The sequence below is a fragment of the Pristis pectinata genome, chromosome 14, assembly GCF_009764475.1.
Source record: "Pristis pectinata isolate sPriPec2 chromosome 14, sPriPec2.1.pri, whole genome shotgun sequence".
NCBI classification, from domain to species: Eukaryota; Metazoa; Chordata; class Chondrichthyes; order Rhinopristiformes; family Pristidae; genus Pristis; species Pristis pectinata.
In genome coordinates, this window is record NC_067418.1 from 10350217 (window position 1) to 10376374 (window position 26158).

The 26158-nt window shown below is 43.3% G+C and overlaps 1 protein-coding gene across 2 annotated transcripts in view; it reads left to right on the forward strand.

The window, feature by feature from the left end:
• LOC127577696 (SH3 and multiple ankyrin repeat domains protein 2-like) overlaps positions 1-26158 on the forward strand; it is a 705938-nt gene that overhangs the window by 387749 nt on the left and 292031 nt on the right. Inside the window, exons 1-3 of one of the 2 annotated variants that reach the window (XM_052029144.1) lie at positions 24452-24580; positions 24920-25002; positions 25300-25424. In XM_052029144.1, the coding sequence (XP_051885104.1) occupies positions 24522-24580; positions 24920-25002; positions 25300-25424 (267 nt within the window). In that variant the 5' untranslated portion in view covers positions 24452-24521. Of the gene's footprint in view, positions 1-24451; positions 24581-24919; positions 25003-25299; positions 25425-26158 lie in introns of those variants that run through there. The other variant, XM_052029143.1, reaches the window with a different exon arrangement.

The following is a 26158-nucleotide window of genomic DNA, read 5'->3' on the forward strand; positions in this document are numbered from 1 at the left end:
CCAGCCCATTGTGACCATGTCAGCCAAAAATGCACTTTAGCTTAATCCCAATTTTCCACTCTTAATCTGTAGCTCTGCTGCAGGATATTGCTCTTCAAGTGCTCATTATGGAGTCAAAGAGTTATACAGCATGAAAACAGGCCCTTCGGCCTAACTTGCTGACCAAAATGTCTATCTGAGCTAGTCCAATTTGCCTGCACTTGGCTCATATCCTTCTAAACCTCTCCTATCCATGTACCTATCTAAATGTCTTTTGAACATTCTAATTATACCCATTTCTAAAGCTTCCTCTGGCAGCTCATTCCATATACTCACCACCCTCTGTGCGAAAAAGTTTCCCGTGAGATCCCTTTTAAATCTTTCTCCTCTCACATTAAATTTACATCCTCTAGTTTTAGACCACCCTACCCTGAGAAAAAAACTGTGACTATCCACCTTATCTATGCCCCTCATGAGTTTATATACCACTATGAGGTCACCACTCAACCTCCTTCATTCCAGGGAAGAACGTCCCAGCCTCTCCATATAACTCAAGCCCTCCAGTCTCATTAACATCATAATGAATCTTTCCTGCACCCTTTCCAGCTTAATGACATCCTTCCTATAGCTGGCTGACAAGAACTGTGCGCAATACTCCAAGTGTGGTCTCACCAACAACTTGTACATTTGCAACATGACATCCCAACTCCTGCACACAATGCCCTGACCAATGAAGGCAAGTGTGCCAAATGCCTACTTCACCACCCTGTCTACCTGTGTCGCCACTTTCAGGGAACCATGCGCCTATACCCCTAAGTCTCTCCATTCTACAACACTCTTCAGGGCCCAACTATTTACAGTTTAAGTTCTGCCCTGGTTTAACTTCACAAAATACAACACCTGCCACCCTTTGGCCCACTTCCCCATTTCAACTAGATCCTGTTGTAATCTTCGATAACCTTCTTCACTGTCCATGACGCCACCAATTTTGGTGTCATCCTCAAACTTAGTAACCATGTTAACAACATTATCATCCGAATCATTAATCATTCACAGAGGTTTCTGCCTCCACCACCCTGTCAGGCAGTGTTCCAGTACCCCAACAGTTGAAAGAAATAATTTTTATTCAACTCCTCTCTAATTGTCTGACCAATTAACCTAAATCCATGACACTTATACTCCCCTCACTGCCATGGGAGGTGGGTCCAATCTGCTCACCCTGTCTGTGCTTCTCATAATTTGACACACCATTATTAAATCTCCCCCTCTCCCAAGAGAATAAGTGCAATCTGGACAGTCTCTCCTCATCACTATGATTCTCCAGCTCTGGCAACATCCTTGTAATGCAATCAAAAAGAAGGCACGCCAGTGGGTCTACCTTGTTAGGAGTTTCAGGAGATTCGGTATTTCACCAAAGGCTCTAACAAATTTCTATAGATGTACAGTGGAGAGCATCCTGACTGGTTGCATCACAGCCTCGAATGCACAGGTTCACAAGAGGCAGCAAAGGGTTATAGACCCAGCCAGCTCCATCACGGGCACAACCCTCCCCACCATCAAACACATCTTCAAGAGGCGGTGCCTCAAGAAAGTAGCATCTATCATTAAGGACTCTCACCATCTGGGACACGCCCTCTTCTTGTTACTGCCATCAAGGAGGAGGTACAAGAGCCTGATGACCCAAACTCAATGAATCAGGAACAGCTTCTTCCCCTACACCATCAGATTTCTGAATGGTCCACGAACCCATGAACACTCCTCATTTTTCCTTTTTTTTGTGCTATTTATTTTTGTAATTTATAGATTTTATGTCTTTGCACTGTACTGCTGCCACAAAACAACAAATTTCATGTCATGTGCCATTGATAATAAATCTGATTCTGATTTCCTCTGCACTCTCTCTGGTGCTATCACATTCAACATCACATCTAATATATCCTTCCTGAGCTTGACTATTGGCCATTACAGAACACAGTATTGCAGATGGCATTTGATAAGATAAGATAAGATATCTTTATTAGTCACATGTTCATCGAAACACACAGTGAAATGCACCTTTTGCATAGAGTGTTCTGGGAGCAACCCGCAAGTGTCGCCACGCTTCCAGCGCCAACATAGCATGCCCACAACTTCCTAACCTGTACGTCTTTGGAATGTGAGAGGAAACCGGAGGAAACGCACGCAGACACAGGGAGAACGTACAAACTCCTTACAGACAGCGGCGGGAGTTGAACCTGGGTCACTGGCGCTGTGATAGCGTTATGCTAACCGCTACACTACCATTTGACCAAGACACTGTACAACTTGGGGATCACATCCTCACTTTGGAACCCCAATACCTTTGCGATCAAAGCCAACAAGTCACTGGGCTCTGTGATTCATTTTTGCACCTCTTCTGTTGCTATTTCTACACGTAGACACCAAGATCCTTTTGTTTCTCTTCATCCCTCACAATAACAAAAATATCCTTGTTTAATCTTCTGAGATCCCAAATGGATGACGTCCATACCAAAAGACATCTGCTGTACTTTTGACAATGCACCTTTTCTGTCAAGGACTTCATTTATAACTTACTGTTTCCACAAATATAAATCATTGTCTCCTATCTTAACGTTATCAGCAAGCCTGGATATGATGCTCCGTACGGTTTAAAAATTATGATGGGGTTGTATTGTGTGCTACTGTCTACATCCCACCGATAAGGGAATGATCCCTGCATTGCTGTGACTTGTTTCTTTCCTCCAGTCTACCTCCAATTCCAAGCTCTCTCATTTTCTGAAATAACATTTTAGAACTTCATCCTAAAACATCTAGAAATGTTCATGGGTAGCGTCCATTGACGATGCCCAATCCCTTTGTATTAGTGGCCACGTAACAAACATTCAAAGCAATTGATTTATTTATTCAGGGTATTTGAGTACTGGCATTTATTCCCCATCCATAATTTCCCCTGAACTGAGGAGACAGTGTCAAAGTTAAAACTGGCTAGGCAGTAGTCACATCGGCTGGGCTAGATAAGGACGGCAGATTTCCTTGGTGGGTTTTATTCACCAATTTAGGAGTTTCATGGTTTCATAATTGACGTTAATATTAAGTTTAAGATTCTCTTTAATTGCACAGATTTAAACTGCCCACTTACAATGGTGGGATTTGAACTTCTATTGCTAAATTAATTTGCCAGATCTCTTGTGGATTAACTTAATCAGTTTGCAACCAAGGTTAGTCACTCAGGATCTACCATGCACAAATCCATGCTGGTTTATCTTTTGTCTAAGTGCTGACCCATTATTTATTTACTTAATACTACAAAGAAGGAAGCCATTCAGCCCATCAAACCTATGATATCTCCCAGCAGAACAATCCCATTAGTCCCATTCCTCCACCCCTTATTTCCCTGTACCCCTGTAACTTATTCTACCTCTCACATGCCCATTAACTTCCCTTTGATTCCTTTTTTCTCATTACCCTGCATGAGGAGTAATTTAAATTGGTAAATTGTTTTATTATTATCACATGTACCAAGGTACAATACATCGAGGTACTACAAGGCGAAACAATAACAAAATGACGAATAAAGTGTTACAGTTACAGAGAAAGTGCAGTGCAGGCAGACAATAAGGTGCAAGGCCACAACAAGGTGGATTGTGAGGTCATGAGTCCATCTTATTGTACAAGGGGACCATTCAATAGTCTTATAACAGCGGGATAGAAGCTGTCCTTGAGCCTGGTGGTATGTGCTTTCAGGGAGAAGAGAGAATGTCTGGGGTGGGAGGGGTCTTTGATTATGCTGGCTGCTTTACTGAGGCAACGAGAAGTGTAATCAGGGTCCATACTGCTTTCCATGATGTACTGAGCTGTGTCCACAACTTTCTGCAACTTCTTGCGGTCTCAGGGAGAGCAGTTGCCATACCAAGCCGTGATGCATCCGGATAGTATGCTTTCTATGGTGCATTGATAAAAATTGGTGAGCGCCAAAGGAGACATGCCAAATTTCTTTAGCCGGTGAGCTTTCTTGGCCCTGGCATCTATGTGGTTGGACCAGGACAGGCTATTTGTGATGTTCATTCTGAGGAAGTTGAAGCTCTCAACCCTCTCGACCTCAGTACTGTTGTGCACCGCATGTGCATGTGCACCGCCCCCACTTCCTGAAGTCACTGTCCAGCTCTTTTATTTTACTGACATTGAGGGAAAGGTTGTTGTCATGACACTAGGCTCTCTTTCTCCTTCTTGAACTCCGACTCATCGTTATTTGAGATACAGCCCACTGTGGTGGTGTCATCTGCAAACTTGTCAATGGAGTTAGAACAGAATCTGTCCACACAGTCTTGAGTGTATAACGAGTAAAGTTGGGGGCTGATGACGCAGCCATGTGGGTCACCAGTGTTGAGGATAATCATGGTGGAGGTGTTGCTGCCTATCCTCACTGATTGCGGTCTGTTGGTCAGGAAGTCACGGATCCAGTTGCAAAGGGTGATGCTAAATCTAGGAGTTTGGAGATGTGTTTGCTTGGAATTATAGAATTGAAGGCAGAGCTGTAGTCAATATACAATAGCCTAACGTAGGTGTCTTTACTGTCCAGATGCTCCAGAGATGAGTGTAGGGCCAGGGAGATGGTGTTCGCCGTGGACCTGTTTTGGTGGTAGGCGAACTGCAGTGGGTCGAGGTTAATTGGAATTAGAATTGGTTTATTATTGTCACTTTTACTGAGGTACAGTGAAGAACTTTGCCATCCATTCAGATCACTGCATTTCAACAGTGCATTGAGGTAGTACAAGGGAAAACAATAGCAGAATGCAGAATAAAGTGTCACAGCTACAGAGAAGGTACAGTGCAGGTAGACAATAAGGTGCAAAGTCATAACGAGCTAGATTGTGAGGTCAAGAGTCCATCTTATTGTACTAGGGAACTTTTCAATATCTTATAACAGTGGGATAGAAGCTGTCCTTGAGCCTGGTGGTACGTGCTTCCAGGCTTTTGTGCCTTCTGCCGGATGGGAGAGGGGAGAAGAGAGAATATCCCTGGTGGATGGTGTCTTTGATGGACTTTGATGGTCTTTGAAGGCTGGAGTCAATGTGTCCCCAAGCAGCAGGAGCCAACTAACCTCTCAACATGTCTTTGGGATGTGGGAGGAAAGTGGAACACCCGGATGAAACCCCTGAGGTCACAGGGAGAGCACACAAACTCCACACAGACAGCACCTGAGGTCTGGAACATGAGACAATCTCCATTCGAATTTTAGTTTAGAAATTAGCATCCAATAATTTCCTGGTCATTGATGTTAAGTTGACAGGACCACAGTTAATCCAGTTTCTCTGCATCCTCTTGGAAAAATATTTTTTTTTCAATTATCCCAGTGCAAAGGCAGATTTCCTGGCAGTGGGGAACTTTGGAACAGGATGACATGTGGAACTGTACTGTCCCCAACTCTTTTGTTTAATAGCACCGGGTCAAACTATCAGTTCCTGAAGCTTTCTTTAATTCTGTTATTTTCTTCACTAACAATGGTTTACACATTAAGTCCACTCAGTTCTTCCCCTTGACTTGTTTTACTTTCTTCTTTATCTCCAGAATTTTGTCCTGTTCTTCAACTTTGAAAATATTTACATAGTACATTTCTTATTATTTTATTGTGTATCATAGTCTCCCTTCCATCTGTTTTTAATGGAACCAAATTACCTTTTGTCACTAAATTTAATCCATTTTTTTAATCTTACCATGTCTGGAAGCCTCTTTAGTTATTATCGCTCTCTCAATCTGTGGGAATATCTATTTACCTTGAATCTATGTCAGCCTTTTCTTTCAGCATATTGCTTTTGCCTCCTTTATTGACGTTGTTGTGTTACTGCAAGTAGGATAAAGCCAGGTGGGGCACATGGGAACACCACCACCTTAGCTTTTCCCTCCAAGTCACACTGCAACAACAACAACAACTTGCATTTATATACAACCTTTCACATTGCTAAAGGGTCCAAAAAACGATGTAGGAATTGTAACTAAAAACATAAAATGCTGAGAACATTCAGTGGGTCAGGAAGCAACTGTGGAAAGAGAAACAGAGTTAGTGTTTCAGGTCTGAGACTCTTTGTCAGAACTGGGAAAGGGGAAAAAACAAGTCAGAAAAAGCAAGGGTGGAATAATGGGAATATCTCTGATAGGCTGAGACCAAATGAGCAAACAGGCCCCATATCTAAGGAAGGACGTGCTAGTGTTGGTGAGGGTCCAGAGAAGGTTTACGAGAATAATCCCGGGGGTGAAAGGGTTAATGTACAAGGAGCATTTGATGGCTCTGGGCCTGTACTGACTGGAGTTTAGAAGGATGAGGGGGGATCTCATTGAAACCTACCGAATATTGAGAGGCCTGGATGGAGTGGACGTGGAGGGGATGTTTCCAGTAGTGGGAGAGTCTAAGACCAGAGGGCACAGCCTTAGAATAGAAGGATGTCCCTTTAGAACTGAGATGAGGAGGAATTTCTTTAGCTAGAGGGTTGTGGAATTCATTGCCACAGAGGGTGTGGAGGCCAAGTCATTGGGTATATTTAAAGTGGAGGTTGATAGGTTCTTGATTAGTAAGGGCATCAAAGGTTACGGGGAGAAGGCTGGAGAATGGGGTTGAGAGGGAAAAATAAATCAGCCATGATCGAATGGCGGAGCAGACTCGATGGGCCGACTGGCCTAATTCTGTTCCTATGTCTTATGGTCTTATGTTGCAGTTAGATATAGATTCTGCTTCTTTGTCTAGTTCAGTGCTGCTAACAGCAGGGTGTGGGGCATGCCTAGTGGGTCAGAATGTACTAGTAGAGAGAGAAAAACGAGGCAAAATCGCAGATGAATACTTGGGTGAAATGGCTAGTTCTGATAAAGATAGAATATGAGAACAAGTTACTCAAAGTTCGAGAATTCAATATCGAATCCAGGAGGCTGCTGTATCCCCAGATTTTTAAAAAATTTTTATTTACAGCGTAGTAACAGGCCCTTCCGGCCCAACGAGTCCACGCTGCCCATTTTAAACCCAAATTAACCTACCTGTACGTCTTTGCAATGTGGGAGGAAACCCACGCAGACACGGGGAGGACGTACAAACTCCTTACAGACAGCGACGGGAATCAAAACCTGATCGCTGGCACTGTAATAGCGTCGCGCTAACCGCTATGCTACCGTGCTACAGGCTCAAGATGAGGTATTGTTCCTTCAACTTGCATTGTCTCTTTGTAACAATACAGGAGGCCACAGAGAGATAGGATTGAGGAGTTAAAGTGGCAAGCAACAAGAAACTCAGGGTCACTCTTGCAGACTGAACACAGGCGATCACCTAATCTGCATTTGGTCTCTCCAATGTAGAGGAGGCCTCAATGTCAACACGGAATGCAGTACCCTGGATTATAGGACGTACAGTTGGAAAGGCTGTTTGGGTTCCAGGATGGTGGGAAGGGAAAAGGTTAAAGAACAGGTTTTGCACCTCCTGCGGTTACATAGATAAGTGCCTGGATAGTGGGGGTGGAAGAGCAGACTTTGGAGTGGTGAATAATACATCCCTTTGACATGCTGAAATTTAAGGGGTGGGAAATATATGTGTCTGGTATTGGAATCTTGTTGGAGCTGGAGGAAATTGCAATTATACCCCTCAATCTCCTACGTTCCAAGGAATAAAGTCCAAGCCTTCCCAACCTCTCCGTATAACTCAGGCCCTTGAATCCTGGCAGCAACCTGTCTCTTGACCCCAGGTCAAAAAGGTAGGTCCTCCAGATAAATTGAGTTCAGGCAAGGAGTAACCATGGGCAACAGTAGCCAGCAAAATACAGGCCAGTATCTCCTTATGGGACATGGCATTAGATTTGATGAAAAAATTCCAATGTGACTTTTTCTGAGGCTGTGCCTCGGAATAAAGGGACGTCCCTTTAATTCTGTTGAATGCAGAAGCTGGTGGGGGTGGAAAGTAAGGACCAGAAGAACTCTCTTCTTGCTCTCTCCAGGAGGAGAAGGGGTGAGAGCAGAAACGTGCGTTCACCCTATCTATACCCTCATGATTTTATACACCTCCATAGGGGCTCGGTCAACTGTGGTAGTGAGAAGCCTCCACCACAAGTCTAAAATCTCATCATCAGAACAAATGTGACAGAGACAGAGGAACTGAGAGAACAGAATAGAGTCCTCACAGGAGGCAGGGTGGGAGGAAGTATATAAAGGTAGTACTGGAAATCAGTGGGCTTGTAATGGATCTACTATGGTCGAGCCAAATTCACAATTCAGGAAGAAGAGGGACACTTGAAGAACATCTGAGCCAATTAAACCATCAGACCGTGAGATATAGGAGCAGAATTAGGCCATTCGGCCAGTCAAGTCTGCTCTGCCATTCAATCATGGCTGATTTTTTTTCAACCCCATTCTCCCACCTTCTCCCCATAACCCCCTTACCAATCAAGAACCTGTCAATCTCTGCCTTAAATGCACCTAATGATTTAACCTCCATGGCCCTTTGTGGCAGTGAAATCCACAGATTCACCACCCGCTGGCTGAAGAAATTCCTCGTCTCAGTTTTAAAGGGATGTCTTTATGTGCCTCAGAAAAAGTCACATTGGAACCTTTTCGTCAAATCCAATGCCATGTCCCCTTGAGGAGATACTGGCCTGTATTTTGCTGGCTGCTGTTGCCCGTGGTTACTCCTTGCCTGAACTCAATTTATCTGGAGGATCTACCTTTTTGAGCTGGAGTGAGAGACAATTTGCCACCAGGATTCGAGGGCCTGAGTTATATGGAGAGGTTGGGAAGGCTAGGACTTTATTCCTTGGAACGTAGGAGATTGAGGGGTGATCCTATGGAGGTGTATAAAATCATGAGGGTATAGATCGGGTGAACGCACATAGTAGGTAGAGGAACTAAAAACTGGAGGGCACAGGTTTAAGGTGAGAGGTGAAAGATTTAAAAGGGACCTGAGGGGCAACTTCTTCACGCAGAGGGTGGTGTGTAAATGGAATGAGCTGCCAGAGGAAGTGGTTGAGGCAGGTACAATAATAATATTTAAAAGACACTTGGATAAGTACATGGATAGGAGGGGTTCGGAAGGATATGGGCCAAACGTGGGCAAATGGGGTGAGCTTGGTGGGCACTATGGTCGGCATGGATGAGTCGGGTTGAAGGGCCTGTTTCCATCCAGTATTACTCTGTGACCCTAAGGCTCTGAGCTTTGACAAGGTTTTGAATGATGTGGGCCAGCACAAGCCACTGACAGTTCTGACCACCAGCAAAGCTTTTATCGATGCATCATAAAAAGCATCCTATCTGGATGCATCATGTCTTGGTGTGGCAACTGCTCTGGCCAGGACCGCAAGAAAATGCAGGGAGTTGTGGACACAGCCAAGCACATCACGGAAACTAGCCTCCCCTCCTTGGACTCTGTCTATACCTCTCGCTGCCTTGGTGAAGCAGCCAGCATAATCAAAGACCACACCCACCCGGGTCATTCTCTCTTCTCTCCTCTCCCATCAGGCAGAAAATACAGGATACGCATACCACCAGGCTCAAGGACAGCTTCTATTTCACGGTGATAAGACTATTGAACGGTTCCCTTATACGATGAGATAGACTCTTGGCCTCACAATCGACCTTGTTTGAACTTGCTCCTTATTGTCCACCTGCAATGCACTTCCCTGTAGCTGTGACACTTTACTCTGTATTCTGTTATTGTTTTTACCCTGTACTCCCTCAGTACACTGTGTAATGAATTGACCTGTACGATTGGTATGCAAGACAAGTTTTTCACTGTACCTCGGTACAAGTGACAGTAATAAACCAATACCAATACCAGGTGTCAAAGCTGTCAAAGAAGTGTCGGCCAGCACAATGGTAAATAGAGCTGCTGCCCCACAGCTCTAGTCGCCCGGGTTTAATCCTGACCTTTGGGTACTGTCTGTGTGGAGTTTGCACGTTCTCCCTGGGACCACGTGGGTTTCCTCTGGATGCTCCAGTTTCCTCCCACATCCCAAAGATGTGCGGGTCGGTGGGTTAATTGGCTGCTGTAAATTGCCCTGCGTGTATGGGTGAATGGTAGAATCTGCAGGCGGTTGATGGGAATACAGGGCTGAATGTAGGATTTGTGTAAATAGGTGTTTGATGGTCAGGGCGGACTTGGTGCTGACACAAGAGGCTGCAGATGCTAGAATCTGGAGCAGAAACCAAACTGCTGGAGGAACTCAGGATGCAGGGTCTCGACCCGAAACGCTGACTATCCCTCTGTCTCCACAGATGCTGCCTGACCTGCTGAGTTCCTCCAGCAATTTGCTTTTTCATAGAATCATAGAACCATAGAACAGTACAGCAGAATACAGGCCCTTCGGCCCACCATGTTGTGCCGACCTTTAAACCTCGCCTAAGACTATCTAACCCCTTCCTCCCACATATCCCTCTATTTTAAATTCCTCCATATGGTTATCTAGTAATCTCTTGAATTTGACCAATGTACCTGCCTCCACCACCACCCCAGGCAGCGCATTTCATGCCCCAACCACTCTATGGGTAAAAAAACCTCCCTCTGATATCTCCCTTGAACTTCCCACCCATTACTTTAAAGCCATGCCCCCTTTGCCCTTGTTTCCATGCTATCTATAACTTTATTAAACATTTCATTCAGAAAATATAAAAAATTTAAAAGTTACTTTTTTAAACACAAAAATATCTTCTGAAGATATCGGAAATACTTTGACATAATTTAAAACAATTATCAAAGCACATGTCATCAAAAAAGGGACTTACCCTCTCACCAGCCTTTCCCACAGTTCCAACTAAAATAGTGTTATCATAGATCCAGCATTAGATCAAATCGGACACAGAATCTAAATGCTAATTCTCCATCATCACTGACCTATGTGACATGAAATGTGTTGTTTTGCAGTAGCGGTACTGTGCAAAGACATAAAATTACTATTACAAAAATAAATAAATGGTGCAACAGAAAGGAATAATGAGGTAGTGTGCATGGGTTCATGGACCGTTCAGAAATCTGATGACAGAGGGGAAGAAGCTGTTTCTGAATCGTTGAGTGTGGGTCTTCAGGCTCCTGTACCTCTTCTGTGATCGTAGTAATGAGCAGAGGGCATGTCCCAGATGGTGAGGGTCCTTAGTAATGGATGCCGCCTTCTTGAGGCACCGCCTCTTGAAGATGTCCTCGATGGTGGGGAGGGTTGTGCCCATGATGGAGCTCGCTGAGTCTACAACCCTCTGCAGCCTCTTGCGATCCTGTGCAATGGAGCCTCCATACCAGGCTGCAATGCAACCAGTCAGAATGCTCTCCACCGTACATCTATAGAAATTTGTAAGAGTCGTCAGTGACGTTTTGAATCTCCTCAAACTCCAAATGAAGTAGAGCCACTGGCGTGCCTTCTTTATGATTGCCTCAATGTGTTGGGCCTAGGATAGATCCTCCGAGATGTTGACGCCCAGGAACTTAAAGCTGCTCACCCTTTCCACCGCTGACCCCTCAATGTGGACAATAATATACGTGGAGAATCTCAGCAAGATGGTGTTGCACTGCTGAAAATACTGACTGATGCCGTGTGAATGGAGGACTTAATTACATGTGTGGACTCCTTGGACCTGCTGACAATTACCAGAAGAACCTGTGCTGATAGGACTAGGGTCTAAAAGCTTGGTCAAAGAGCAGAAACTAATGAGTTCTTAAAGAAGGACCCTAAGGGGATATGATTGGGAATTGCTGAGATATTTACATGAGTAGGAAAGACTGAATTGAGGGGACATTGTGACAAGATGAGGGGCAATTACTCAAAACTGATGTGATGTAGAAATTTCTTCGCACAGAGGGTAGTGAATCACTGGAATTCTCTGCCTCGGAGAGTTGTGGAGGAAAGATCATTGGAGATATTTAAGGAGGAGGTAGATAACCTTTTGATGGATCAGGGAATTAAGGGGTATAGGGAACTGGCACAGAAGAGGAGTTAAGGCCTAGGGCAGATCAGCCATGTTCATATTGAATAATGTGGGAGGCTTGAGGGGCCAGTTGGCCTACTCCTGTTCTTATTTTCTTGTGTTCATGTTTGAGGTATCACGTATTAGAAAATACAGCTAGCTGCTTTGTTTGGAATCGGCAGGAGGTTATGCAGGAGTCTGCTTGAACTGTCACACTGTCTTATTGATATTTTACTGTGCACCCACCAGAACAAGCTGTAGTATTTGATTAGCTGCGGGCAATTAAAGTCTGGCTATTGATCTCTTTAGGTCCATTGGCCCATTCATTGCAACTGTACAATAGTATTTGAGGATTATTTCTTGAAAGGATCACCACCATTTTATATTATTTCCAATCTGGAATTTAATGCAGCTGTGCAGATTTTTTCATTAGTCATGCCTTCCCATTGATTTCCAGATTTCATATTTCCTTATGACGTAGGAGGAAGTCATTTGGTCCATTGAGCCTATGCAAGCTCACAAAGCAATCCCATTCCCCCACTAATATTCCCTGTAACTTATTCTCCCTACATCCCCATCAACTCACCCCCCTCTCCGACATTCCGCAACTTACCTCCACATTGGGGGTATTTTAAAGTGGCCATTTAGCCTACCAACCAGCATGTTTTTAGTATGTGGGAGGAAACCCGAGGATTTGGGGAAGTCCAACACGGTCACAGGGAGAGTGTTCAAACTCTACACCAACAGCACAGAGGTCAGCATTGAACCTGGGTCGCGGGTGCTGTGAGGCAGCAACTCTACAAGCTGTACTACTGGGAAGCGACTGTTTTTACAGGAAGACGGGGGCCGTGCTCCAATCCTCTGGTTTGCCCCCTCTGTTTATAAGCACTTTCTTCTCCCTGTTAACATCAAAGTCAAAAAATTTAAATGGAGACACAAGAGACTGCAGATGCTGGAATCTGGAGCAACAAACAATCTGCTGGAGGAACTCAGCAGGTCGAGCAGCATCTGTGGGAGGAAAGGAATTGTCAACGTTTTGGGTCGAAACCCTGCGTCAGGACTGAGTGTGAGGAGGCAAGATGGCCGGTATAAAGAGGAGAAGAGGGGTGGGGGTGGTGAGAAAGGATCCTGAGGCGATTGGTAGTCTGACTTAGCGCAACTGGAGAAGATGATAAGATTTCTTTATTAGTCACGTGTACATCAAAACACACAGTGAAATGCATCTTTTTATGTAGAGTGTTCTGGGGGCAGCCCGCAAGTGTCGCCATGCTTCCGGCGCCAACATAGCATGCCCACAACTTCCTAACCCGTACATCTTTGGAATGTGGGAGGAAACCGGAGCACCCGGAGGAAACCCACGCAGACACGGGGAGAACATACAAACTCCTTACAGACAGCAGCTGGAATTGAACCCGGTTCGCTGGCGCTGTAAAGCGTTACGCTAACTGCTAAAAGAACACATAATTTAATGATCGCACAGTGAATTAGACTAACAGAAGGTTCTGAGATTTAAGGTAATAGGTATGAAGTCACCTCTCCACTCTCAGTCCTGATGCAGGGTTTCAACATCAACAATTCCTTTCCTCCCACAGATGTCATTTGACCCACTGAGTTCTTCCAGCAGATTGTTTCTTGCTCAAAAGACATTAAAACCTTTGCACCAATTTTATGGGATTGGACATTGTGATGCTACCCTACCGTCTATCTGTCCCTGCCTGAAAAGAACCTCTGAAAGCAGCCTCAGGAAACCAGTAAACGGCATAAATTAAGCACTAAAGTTGATATCAGGTACTGAGCAAGGCAGGAGAACCCATGAAAAGCAAGATTGCAACTTCATGAAGAGTTATTGGATAATTGAAGGCATATCATTCATCGTTGTTGTCATCGGGTCAAAAAAGAAAAGACTTACATTTACACAGCACCTTCCACATCCCCAAACATCATGTAGACAATAAAATACTTTTGGAAATGTGGAATATAGAAAACATGGCAGCCAGTTCGTTTGAGGGAGATCCCATGCCCAGCTATGTGATAATGAACAGATACTCTGTTTGAGTGAATTTAAATGAAGGATTATATTGATTCATGGAATCCAAGGAATTTGCAGCATAGAAGGAATGTATACAATCCGAAAAGCACCCATTAAATCTACACTTCTCGCTGCCTCAGTAAAGCAGCCAACATAATCAAAGACCCCACCCACCCTGGAAATTCTCTCTTCTGCCCCCTCCCATTGGACAGAAGATACAAAAGCCTGAAAGCACATACTACCAGGCTCAAGGACAGCTTCTATCCCACTGTTATAAGATTATTGAACGGTTCCCTAGTACGATAGGATGGACTCTTGACCTTGCAATCTACCTTGTTGTGGCCCTGCACCTTATTGACTACCTGCACTGCACTTTCTCTGTAACTGTAACACTATATTCTGCATTCTGTTATCACTTTTCCTTTGTTGCTGCAAAACAACAAATTTCACGACATATGTCAGTGATAATAAACCTCATTTTGATCCTTGTACTACCTCAATGCACTGATGTGATGAATTCATCTGTATGGATGGCATGCAAAACAAAGTTTTTCACTGCACCTCAGTACACATGACAATAACAAACCAATTTACCAACTTAATCCCACTTCCCAGCTTGTTACACCACATCAAGTGCTCATCTGTAAACTTTTTAAATGTGGTCAAAGTTTCTCCTCAGCAGCCCATTCTGAGAGTGAAACCCAGACACTGACAGCACTTTGGGTGAAAAATCTTTCAGTTAATTCCCACTGATGTTCATACCTTAAGTCTCAGAACCCTCTATTACTCTCATTCACTATGTGACCATTAAATTATGTGTTCTTTTGACTTGTTTGTCCTCTCCAATTGCACTAGGTCAATCGAACTTCCCCAGACTGAATTCCATTCACCAATTTTCTGCCCACCTAACCATTGATATCCTTTCAATGTTTTCCTCAGTGTTGACCAGAATACGGTGAATAACTCTCCTGATTTTCCCCAAAAACATGACCTAGGATCAATTACATTTTTTTTGAAGATTAGACAGGATCTTGGTTTAACATCATATTGAAAAGATCAAACTTTGTCAGTGCTTGACAGGACTTTCAGATTTGTGTGCTCAAGGCTTGAGAGAGGGCCTTGAACATACTCTTGGGGAAAGGACTACCCACAACTCCTAACGTCTTTAGAATAGTAGATTTTTGCCTTTGTAAATTGCCAGTCTCCTGGTTAACACAGAGGATGACAGCAGGATGATATTAATGGACTGTTAAATGGGCGGAACAGTGGTAAATGGAATTCTTTCTGGGGATGTGTGACCAACTGTATCTGTGGAGAACAAACAAGGCAAAAGGACACACAATTAATGGTCGGAAAGTGAGTCGTGCAGAGTAACAGAGGGTCTGGAGAGTATAGATGTAAGGTAATGGGTGTGAGGATTAGTGGGGAATTGAGGAAAAGCTTTTTCACACAAAGTGTTTTGAGTATCCAGGGTCCACCATCTGAAAGGCCTGTTGAAGGAGCAACTTTCACCACCTTCAAATTACCTGAATGAGTCTTGATGTGCTGTATCCTACAAGGCTGGACGTTGAGATTACATGTGATTATCACTTGGACACAAGGCAGAGGAGAAAATTGAATGTGGTGGATTGAAGCCTGTCAGGAGTTCTTTCAACATAACTGGAAGCAAGGTCACCTGATGTTGGTTAGGGGCATCCAGTTCTTCCACCTATTCCTCTGACTGCTGTATCCAAGTGATATTCTATGCCAAGGTGGGTACTTGCCAACTTCTTCCTCATGTTCTCTGAGCATCTACAAAAATGGCTGGGTTTCCTGAAGTTCCATGGTTCAGTGAACATGGTTAAGAATGAACCATTCGACTCCACTTAAAAATATACATCAATCTGCTTGTTTTTTCATTGTTGTTTCTGGGGAATTGCAGTACACAAATTGCCACTTGTCATAGCATCGTGTAGCATGAAAATAGGCCACTCGGCCCATCCCCAACCATGCCTCTTCTTTTCTTCCCTTTCCTAGCCTATCTCTCTTTTTACTACCCCCTCGCCTTTGACTCATCCCCCGGTGGATCTGCTCTCCCCTCCTCCCCCGCACCTGCCTATCACTATCTCTTACCTGCATCTACCTATCACCACCTTGTGCCCACCCCGCCTCCCCTCTTTTGTCCACCTATCACTGCTCTGCTTTTCCCTCCTATATATTGGGCTTCCCCTTTTCCTATCCTCAGTCCTGAAGAAGGACCCTAACCCGAAACATTGACCACCTGCTTTTCTCCGCGGATGCTGCCTGGCCTGCTGAGTTCCTCCAGCATCATCGTGCTTTTCATCCAGATTCCAGCATCTACAGTCCTTTTGTTTCTCCACTTGGCCCATCAAGTCCTCATTGACTGTCAAGCTCCCTTAACACACACAAACCAGCCTCCCCTCCATGGACTCTGTCTACACTTCCCACTGCCTCAGAAAAGCAGCCAACATAATCAAAGACCCCACCTACCCTGGTCATTCTTTCTTCTCCCCACTCCCATTGGGCAGAAGATACAAAGGTTTGAGAGCATGTACCACCAGGCTCAAGGACAGCTTCTATCCCGCTGTTATCAAACTCTTGAACAGACCTCTCCTTCACTAAAAGATGAGCTCTTAGATCCCCCAATCTACCTCCTCATGGCCCATGCACCTTATTGTCTACCTGCACTGAACTTTCTCTGTAACTGGAACACTATATTCTGCATCCTGTTTTTCTCTTTGCTACCAATGGTGTTGTATGGAATGATCTGTCTGCATGGCGTGCAAACAAAAGCTTTTCACTGTGTCTCAATACATGTGACTATAATAAACAGTAAACCAATAAACCTTGGGATGTAGAAGGAAACTGGAGCACCCAGAGGAAACCCATGTGGTCAAACCGAGAAGTGCAAACTCCACACAGATAGCACTGGAGGTCAGGATTGAACCCAGGTCTATGGAGCTGTGAAGCAACAGCTCGACTAGCTGCACGACTTTGCTGCCTCCTAAGTGGCTACTTTTCAAAAACACTTTGGTGACTCTAAGGTGCTTTAGGATCATGAATGGTGCAGCTGCTTCTTTCCTGACCTCCTCCATGTTCTTTCAAAGGTGAATCTTCTACTATCTGCTCAGCTAGGCACAAATGGCCCCAGAGTAAGTTTCAAGGAAAGGAATGGAGCTCCCCCATCCCATCGATAACACATCTTCCTCAGTAAATAACACTAAAAATAGATGAAATGATCACTCATCTTATTTGATATTTGCATGATGACCCCAGCAGGATTGACTGCTGCATTTGCCTATATTCTAATTGTAATTACACATTAACCAAGTAATTGATTGACTGTAAAATGCTGAGGATGTGAAGATTACTGAATTAATGCAAACTATATTTTCTTTCTAAACAAAATATTCTCTAAAGTGTCAATCCACCCCCAAAATAAACTCTCTAGTCAGTTACATAAGTGCACTGGATATCCAAGATCCCCTTCCTTTCATCCAGGTGCATTGTTTTGAAATGTTTTTAAGCATTTGTCTTTGAATGGTCCCGTGTCCTACTTCAAGAAAATAATTGTCCTGCAGCCAACATCCTTTGAATAGTGCAGCAAATATGAATCAGTTGAATTCTCAATGGATGTGGGGTGGTAATCTTAATAGTCGTGATTCAGTAAGTATCAACCAGGGTTGCAATCTTGGACTGTTTACATCTTGTACCTGACTGGCTGCGATATCAGATTTGAAAGCTGACTCTTTTATCAATAATTCATTTACCGAGTACAGAACCAATGTGTAAACCAAAATGAGCACAGTAAACCATTGGAAACAAATTCAGGGCATCTCCTCTGATAATCTGGAGCTCTTATGTGGAGGATGGTGAGACTCTGAAATTTTCTACCCCACAGGGTTGAGGAGGCTAGATCAACGGAGGTATTTAAAGACAAGCACGGTAGTGTAGCGGTTAGTGTCATACTTTACAGCGCCGGCAACCTGGGTTCAATTCCAGCCGCTGTCTGTAAGGAGTTTGTACGTTCTCCCCTTGTCTGCGTGGGTTTCCTCCGGGTGCTCCGGTTTCTTCCCACATTTTAAAGATGTACACGTTAGGAAGTTGTGGGCATGCTATGTTGGCACCGGAAGCGTGGCACACTTGCGGGCAGCACCCAGAACACTCTATACAAAAGATGTATTTCACTATGTGTTTCAATGTACATGTGACTAATAAAGATATCTTAATCTTAAAGAGGAAGGAGATAAGTATTTGAAAGATCAGGGAATTGAGGGATATGGGAAACTGGCACAGAAGAGAAGATAAGGACTGGGGTAGATTAGCAGTGATCACATTGAATGGCAGGGGCATTGAGGAGTTGTGTGGCCTACTCTTGCCCTTATTTTCTTATGCATCAGCAATAATCAGAAGGAACACCTCTCCACAAAACTATCTGTACTAACACCCTATATAACATCCTGTATAACATTTTCACACCTCCTTACTACACCAGGACTTGATGAAACATTTGTAATGTACTATGATGCTGACCTTGAATACTACAGTAAAAGTCAGTCAGGTCCAAAGCCTCTGGCCATTGGAAACTCAGAATTAGAAAGAAAGTCCATGCATACCAGTAGAGGGAAAGCTTCACAAGAATGGAGAATCTGAAGGAAGAATTAATTATCTTCTGTAATTCTAGAAATCAATGAGAAATGGGAGGCAGATTTTGGTAAGTGAGGTAGGAGGAATATACGTAAGTATTACGGCAAATCCACATGGAAGCTGAAGAGTGATAAATGTTTTATTATGCAACTGTGTGGGAATAAGAGAATTGAGAGCGTTAGAGTGAAGGCAGTTTCTTTCCTCCTGATGCTAACAGGAATAGTTTTCTTTCACAGAGGCTCATTTCGGATCAGAAACATAGCCAAAGTTTAATGGAAACAGATTCTGTAGGTCCTTTCAAAGGGAAATTGGATGCAGGAGTGTGATTTCAAATTCTTGGACCAGGTGTGGGGAGAAAGAATCAAATGGCCTCCTTCATTAAAGCACAAGGTGGTGGTGCAACTAACTATGGCGTGGTGAGATCATACCAAGAGTACCATGTGCAATCTCGGTCTTCTCACTAAAGGAAATATAACTTGCCTTTGAGAAAATGTTTCAACAGTTTACTCAGTTGGAACCTGGATGTGGCTGTTGACACAAGAGGAGGAATTGCATCAACCAGGCCTATGTTCCACAGAGGTTGGAAAAAATGAAAGGGGATCTCAATAAAAGAAATAGAATTGTAAGGATTTGGCCGTGGAGACACTGAAAAACTGTTTGCCTGGCTGGAGAGTTTAGAACCAAGGTCACAGACACAGGATAAGGCATCAGATGTTCAGGACTGAGATAAAGAGAAAGTTGGCTGTGGAACTTTGGAATTCTCTCTCCCAGACAAATGGTTAGTCATTGGGCACATTCAGAACAGAGATGGGCAGTTTTGTGGATATGGAAGGATACAAGAGATAGTACGGGAAGGTGGAACTGAGGAAATTGTGATACTGAAGGGGAAATCACCCTGAGCGGCTCATGTTGTACTTCTGTTCCTGTTATTGAGTTCTTGCATTTAGTTAGAAACTATGATTGTAAACGAGTTCTGCAAAGGTGTTGGTGAACTGTAATATAAATATATCATAACTTGCTGGCGTGTGTCAGAATGCCAGTGAGGCTTGTAATGTTTTACCTTGAGTCAACCAGATGATCTATTGCTTCAGTAAATTTGCTACAATCCTGAAATGGGTGAACCTTCACTGTTGCACTTTTAGCTGCAGCAAGCACCATGCAATCCAAGATTTTGGACATTTGAGCAACAGTCTGGGAGATCCACCGGAGATGGGTGATGTGGACATTTACTTGCATTGAACTTTTTGTTCTTGATTTATGTGATTGGTCTGATTAATTTTCACTGGGGTGAAGAGCTTAATTATTTCCAATACACTGACAATAATTACCAACCATAAGCCAGCTATCGATAAAACCTAAGTTTAAGGCCAAGAATTTTATTTAATTGACTGTGTTAATAATGGGAATGATACTGGTCTGGATGCAAGGAATATGTGTCTGATGTGGATGCCACAATTGATTATCTAATAAAGATATTTTAGCCATGGACACTGCAAGAATTTGTTGTCTTCTTGAGGTACGGTGTCTCTCGTGTCCACCTGAAGGTCCCATCTGCAGATAAAGCACTGTTGTTAGAGTATTGGTATTGGTTCATTATTGTCACTTGTACCAAGGTACAGTGAAAAACTTGTCTTGCATACCGATCGTACAGGTCAATTCATTACACAGTGCAGTTACATTGAGTTAGTACAGAGTGCATTGATGTAGTACAGGTAAAAACAATAACAGTACAAAGTGTCACAGATACAGAGAAGTGCAGTGCAATGAGGTGCAAGGTCACAACAAGGTAGATCATTAGGTCATAGTCCATCTCATCGTAAAGTGCCAAACATGAGGATACATCTGTGGGCTGAAATGCAAAAGCACAATCATTTTGCTTGGAGGCAAAATGCTTCGAAGGGATAAGTTGATGGACCTTAATTTGGTTTGGAGAGACCCCTCAGATTGATATCCATTATATGGACAACATGTTCAATAAGGTGTTTTTTTCTTCTGTTGTTTCATATCCCATTGTCTTTCTTCATGCACTGAATGTGGACATTGCATGCAAGTTCAACATTTATTGTCTATCCCTAATTGCCCTTCAGAAGGTGGCGGTGAGTCACCTTCTTGAATTGCTTGAATTGTTGCGCTACTCCCACAGTGGTGTTAGGGAGAGAGTTCCAGACTTTTGACTCAGCAACAATAATAAATGGTAATATGCTTCCAAGTCTGTGTAAATTGGAGGAGAAGATAGTGGTGTCCCCATGTAACTGATGCCCTTGTACTTTTAGATGGTGGTGGTGGATGCAGGGTTGAGAGGTGCTGTCGAAGACACCCTGGAAAATTGCTGCTGTAGTGCTTGTGGCTGTCACATGTCGCAAGCATGGTTCATCGATGGTGGAGTAGATGAACGGTTAAGGTGTTGGATAGGGAACCAGTCAAGCAGATTGTTTTGTCCTGGGTGATGTTGAACTTGTTAAATGTTGGTTGAGCTGCACTCATCCAGGCATAAGGAAAGCACTCCATCCCATCATCATGTAGATGGTGTACAGGGCTTGGCGAGTTGGAAGTGAGTCACTCATTACAGGACAGCAAATTTCTGAGCTGTTCTTGAGGCTGCGGTATTTATGTGACTAGCCCGGATATTGTTAGTGAAGGTGTTCATGGTGATGAATGCCATTGGAACACCAAGGGCAGTATTCCTACTTGTTGAAGTGGTCGTGACACGGCACGTGAATGGTGTCACCGTTAGTTGCCACTCATTGATCCAAGCTTGAATGCTGACTATGCCTTGCTGATCATTAGTGTGAGATTATTCTGCAAATGGAACAGAATGCTATGCAATCATTGCTGAACACCCCTCCATCTAACCTTGTGTAGGTGAGAGAAAAGCAGTTGAAAATGATTTGGCCTTGGACAGTGACCTGATGAAGTTGCAAAACCATGGAAACAGGCCCATCAGCCCACCGAGTCCATGTTGCCATCTAGCACCTATTTACAATAATCCTACCCTGACTTATGTTATTCACCCCAGATCCTACCACTCACCTACACACCAGAGGCAATTGACAGTGGTCCATTAACTTAGCTGCTCGCACATCTTTGGGATGTGGGAGGAAACTGGAGCACCCTGAGGAAACACATGTGGTCACAAATTCCACACAGGCAGCACTGGAGGTCAGGATTGAACCCAGGTCGCTGGACCTGTGAGGCAGCAGCACTACTAGTACACCATTGTACTGCCCAAATTCTGAAGTTCTGCAGTGATATCCTGGGGCTGAATATATTTGCGCTCCAATAATAATTGGTCATCCAAGTTAAATATCTCACCAAACTCCAAATGCTGACAATGGAAATATCTTTTGCAACTCACAGTCTTCTCAAAGCAATAAGGGCACCATCCATCCCGATACTCCTTAAAGCAGATTCTGCTTTTTTTCCATTATACTTGTACATCCCTAATTGTCCTACCTGGGAACCTTGTTAGAGCATTCAGAAGGCAGTTATGGGATTGCTGTGGAGTCACATAAAGGCCAACCAAGTCAGGACAGTAGATTAAATAAAAAAAAACTGCAGATGCTGAAAATCTAAAACAAAAACATAAAATGCTGGAAATAGCAGTTCAGGCCACAACTGTGGGATGAGGAACAGAGTCAACGTTTCAGGCTGGAGACTCTTCGTCAGAACAGGACAGTACATTTCCTTCTCTGATGGACATTTGTAAACCAGATAAGTTTATATGACCATGTCAGCTCTTCGTAACAGTTTTTTACATAGAGATTTATTGAATCAATTAAATTTAAATTCCTCAACTACCATAGTTGGATATGAACCTATATTTCTAGATTCCTACTGTGGTAACCATTACACTAACATGCTAATAAATGAAGCTCAGAGTTCTGAAGGGAGCTGTGAGATTGTAGAGTGATTCCTCTCCATTGCCACCATCAGCTCTAACCTAGAGTGAGGGAAATGGGTGCCTGCTTTCATGGTATTAACTACTTCAGTCTTTGATGGTTAGGAATCAGTGCCCTGACACCAAATTGATCATCTCAGGTCAAAGATTCACTCATCGTATGACTTTCCCTTGGCAATTCTATACTGCAAAATTAGACAGTTGTAGCCCTGGAACAAAGCAAACTGGCTTCTCTTCCTTTCTCTCCAGCAGAGATCTCCTTTCCCCACTGATAATGGCAATGATTCCACCCTAAATTATAACTTGGTGTGCAATACGTATTTACTCTCTTTGTCATGGCCACCATGGCCCTTTTTCAAAGGAAGACATTTGCCCTCAAGATGTTCCACAACTTATTTTAGAGGTGTTATTTTTCAGGCAAACATTGTAGCCAGCTTGTTCACTGCACGGACCAAAAACAGCAATGAGGTTAATTACCGATCAAACTAATCAATGATGTTGTTGACAAAGGAAGAAACATTAAGAGCTCCCTGCTTGCTCTCTGAATCTTGCTAGGGCACTTCGACTTAGCATCCACCTAAACAAGTAAGTTGATAGGGGCTAAGTTTCAACGTTTGCTCACAGGGTTACACTTATGACAATGTAACGTAGTCCTGGTATGGTTCTGAATTTCCAGGCCAATTGATTTCCCCAAATGAGATGAACTTGCACTGAAATTCTCCACATGAAAACAAAAACTTCTCCTAGAAAGGTACAGACACAGGAGCAGGGGTAAGAGTAGAGAATTTGAGTGAGATCTGTGACTTAACTCCAGGTTTTCCATTATTGGCTTTTCTTATACAAAATCTATCAATTTCAGATGTAAAATTACTAATAGCATGTAAGAAAATTCCAAAGTTGTCTCATCTTTTGTGTATAGATGTGTTTCCCAATTTGATTCTTGAAAGAATTGGCTTGAATTTTTAGATTCTGTCTCTGGTCCTGGAGACCCCAATCATTGCAGAGAACCTCTCCTTATCTCCTCTGTGAAGTCATCTTAATATTTTGGAAACTTGAAAACATACACCTATGTTCCTGTAAATTTCAGGGAAGTTTGTGAAACCCATCCTTGCAATCTAACTTTTAGAGACCAGTACCTTTAAGGCCATCACTAACCTTTAAGGACATGCTGCTTCTTTATCAATAGGATGCCACTGCACTGTCCATATACAACGTGAAATATTTGATTTGCATATAACTCTCTGCTGTCCAAAACAATTGCTGCAATTTAGCACCAGGTGCTACTGGCTGGGAAAGAAATTGAGGCTCTTCCTACCCAGCACTTTGTGTCTGGTTATTACAGTTTGACTAACCCTGTAAGCACTGGAATAGCCACGCTGCATTAAACCAAAACACTCAACTGTTTCTGAATTAAAAAGCAATATTTAACTTGTATGTTTCCTGCTTTTGTACAAGACATTCTACAATTCAGTAGACATCATTCAAAAGGGCATCTGGCATGAGTTTATGGAATCCTAGACATTATTGCACAGAATTTTCAGTTCATTTTGCTTATGCGAGTCACAAATAGATTTATTTTTAAAAAAGAAGCCACTTCACAATTCTTGGTTCCAGTCCCTGGTTCTTAAATGTTCATCCAGTTACTGGAAAATGTGGTAAGCATTATTTTTTACGCCTTTTGAAGGATTAATGTCACAGACTTGGTTGAAAGTATTTACTGAAAGGGCTGAACATTTGATGCAAACTAGGATTATTCCTAATTTTTTTTTGCGCTAACGAATGTTTCGTATTGTTTGGGTGGTTTACACTTTGCCTTTGGAATGCATTGTGATTTATACACCGCTCCCCCTTTAATGCACATTTCCTGGTGTTAATTCAATTATGTAATGATCATAGTTTTGGGAAAAAAAACCCTGCTTGATGACGGCAAGAAAGCTACCACGTTATTAGAGAAGTGGGCTGCTCACAGCACGCAGCACTCGCTGGGAATAAAAAAAAACACAGACAAAAAAAAAATCCACAGAGCTGGTCACCCGTCGCGGCAGGAGAGAAATGCTGCTTCACTTTCCTTCGGGTTTCTTTCCCCGTGGTTTCCCCAGAAGATGCACCTGGTACTTGCTCAGTGGGAGGATAGCGGAATCCGGATCGCACGCAATTCCCATTGCTCCAGCGAGTCGCGGATGACATGTGATCACTCATTCATTCAGCACATCATTCACAACCCTCCTCTCCCTTGCTATTGTTTCAGGGTTCCTCTATTTTTATTGACACGCCGAGGCAATTTGTGATTAAACGTGCCCTTCCCCAACCAGACCCAACCCCTCCCTTCACTCCTCCAACCCATCTCGTCTGGTTTCTGTCCCGGGAACGGCAACGATGAGCAGGCTTATGAAAGTCGCGGCGGTGATGGGGTCTAGTAATGGGCGCTATCTTCTGGATTCTCTTTACAGCGATTGCATCATTGAAGAGAAAACTGTTATTCTGCAGAAGAAAGACAATGAGGGCTTTGGATTTGTGCTTCGCGGGGCGAAAGGTGAGACATCAACTCCCTTCTTTAAATGCAGATTCAATCTTATTTGCGAGGATGGGGCCAGCGTTAATGAGCGCAAACGGAGCTGCTGTTGAGATGTGGAGCCTCGTCAGGTGTCAAGAGGCACATTTGCTGTGCCTCCTCTTCCACTAATGCAGCACAAATTAATTTCTTTTTAAAGGAAGCATTATTGGCAAGATGTAAACTTAGCTGTGCATTTTATTTTTTTTGTTGTTGTAAGAAGTGAGGGGTTGAACATAACCCATGTGGACTCACTGATGGTTTTTGCCTCTACTACAGCTGACACACCAATTGAGGAATTTACACCAACTCCAGCCTTTCCTGCACTCCAGTACTTGGAATCAGTGGATGAAGGTGGTGTGGCTTGGCAGGCAGGACTGCGAACGGGTGACTTTCTCATCGAGGTAGGCCAACGATGAACTTGACTCATTCTAGACTATGTCTTGCTGGTTCCTCTGGAAATTCAAGTTGTTTTTCTTCAGCGGGAGTTGTCCAGTTTGCATTTATCTAACTTTGGTCTCCTTGCGAAGGATTTATCGTAATTATCAGTCAGTATGTTAGAATTTTATTTCCTAGTAAATAACGACTTTCTAATCTTGCTCTGATCTAAAATTGAAAGCTCCGTCTTCTTAAACATGCTAATCGTATGTTATGTGGATTGGACATGTGTTGGCGGTTGTGATGTCAACTAACATGCAGAAAGTTGTGGTTTATTTCGATTAAGAACATGGTTTCATCATGTGTAGACATCATATTTATTATGTTGGAAATGTGGTTTGAAGGATGGCAATGGATAATACTGTGAAATGACTTTATCCCAGAGTCACTTAACTGGTGACCTTTGCTACTTGGCGATGGGTAATGTTGGCCAGAATACATTGATTGTGTCGAGACGATGAGCCAGCTGCTTGAAGAGTCTGTCTTACAACTAAGTGACTTGCTTGTCCATTTGGATTCACAAGCACCTCATAGATTGGAGTTGCATGTAGGTCAGACTAGGTAGATATGACAGGTTTCACATTCCAAAGGACATCAGTGAATGAGTGAACTTCAATATTTAATGGATAATAATTGGTATCTTTTGCATTTCTTTGTCAAAAATTGTTTTATACTCTCTGGCTTGTCCTAAAGGAGCTGC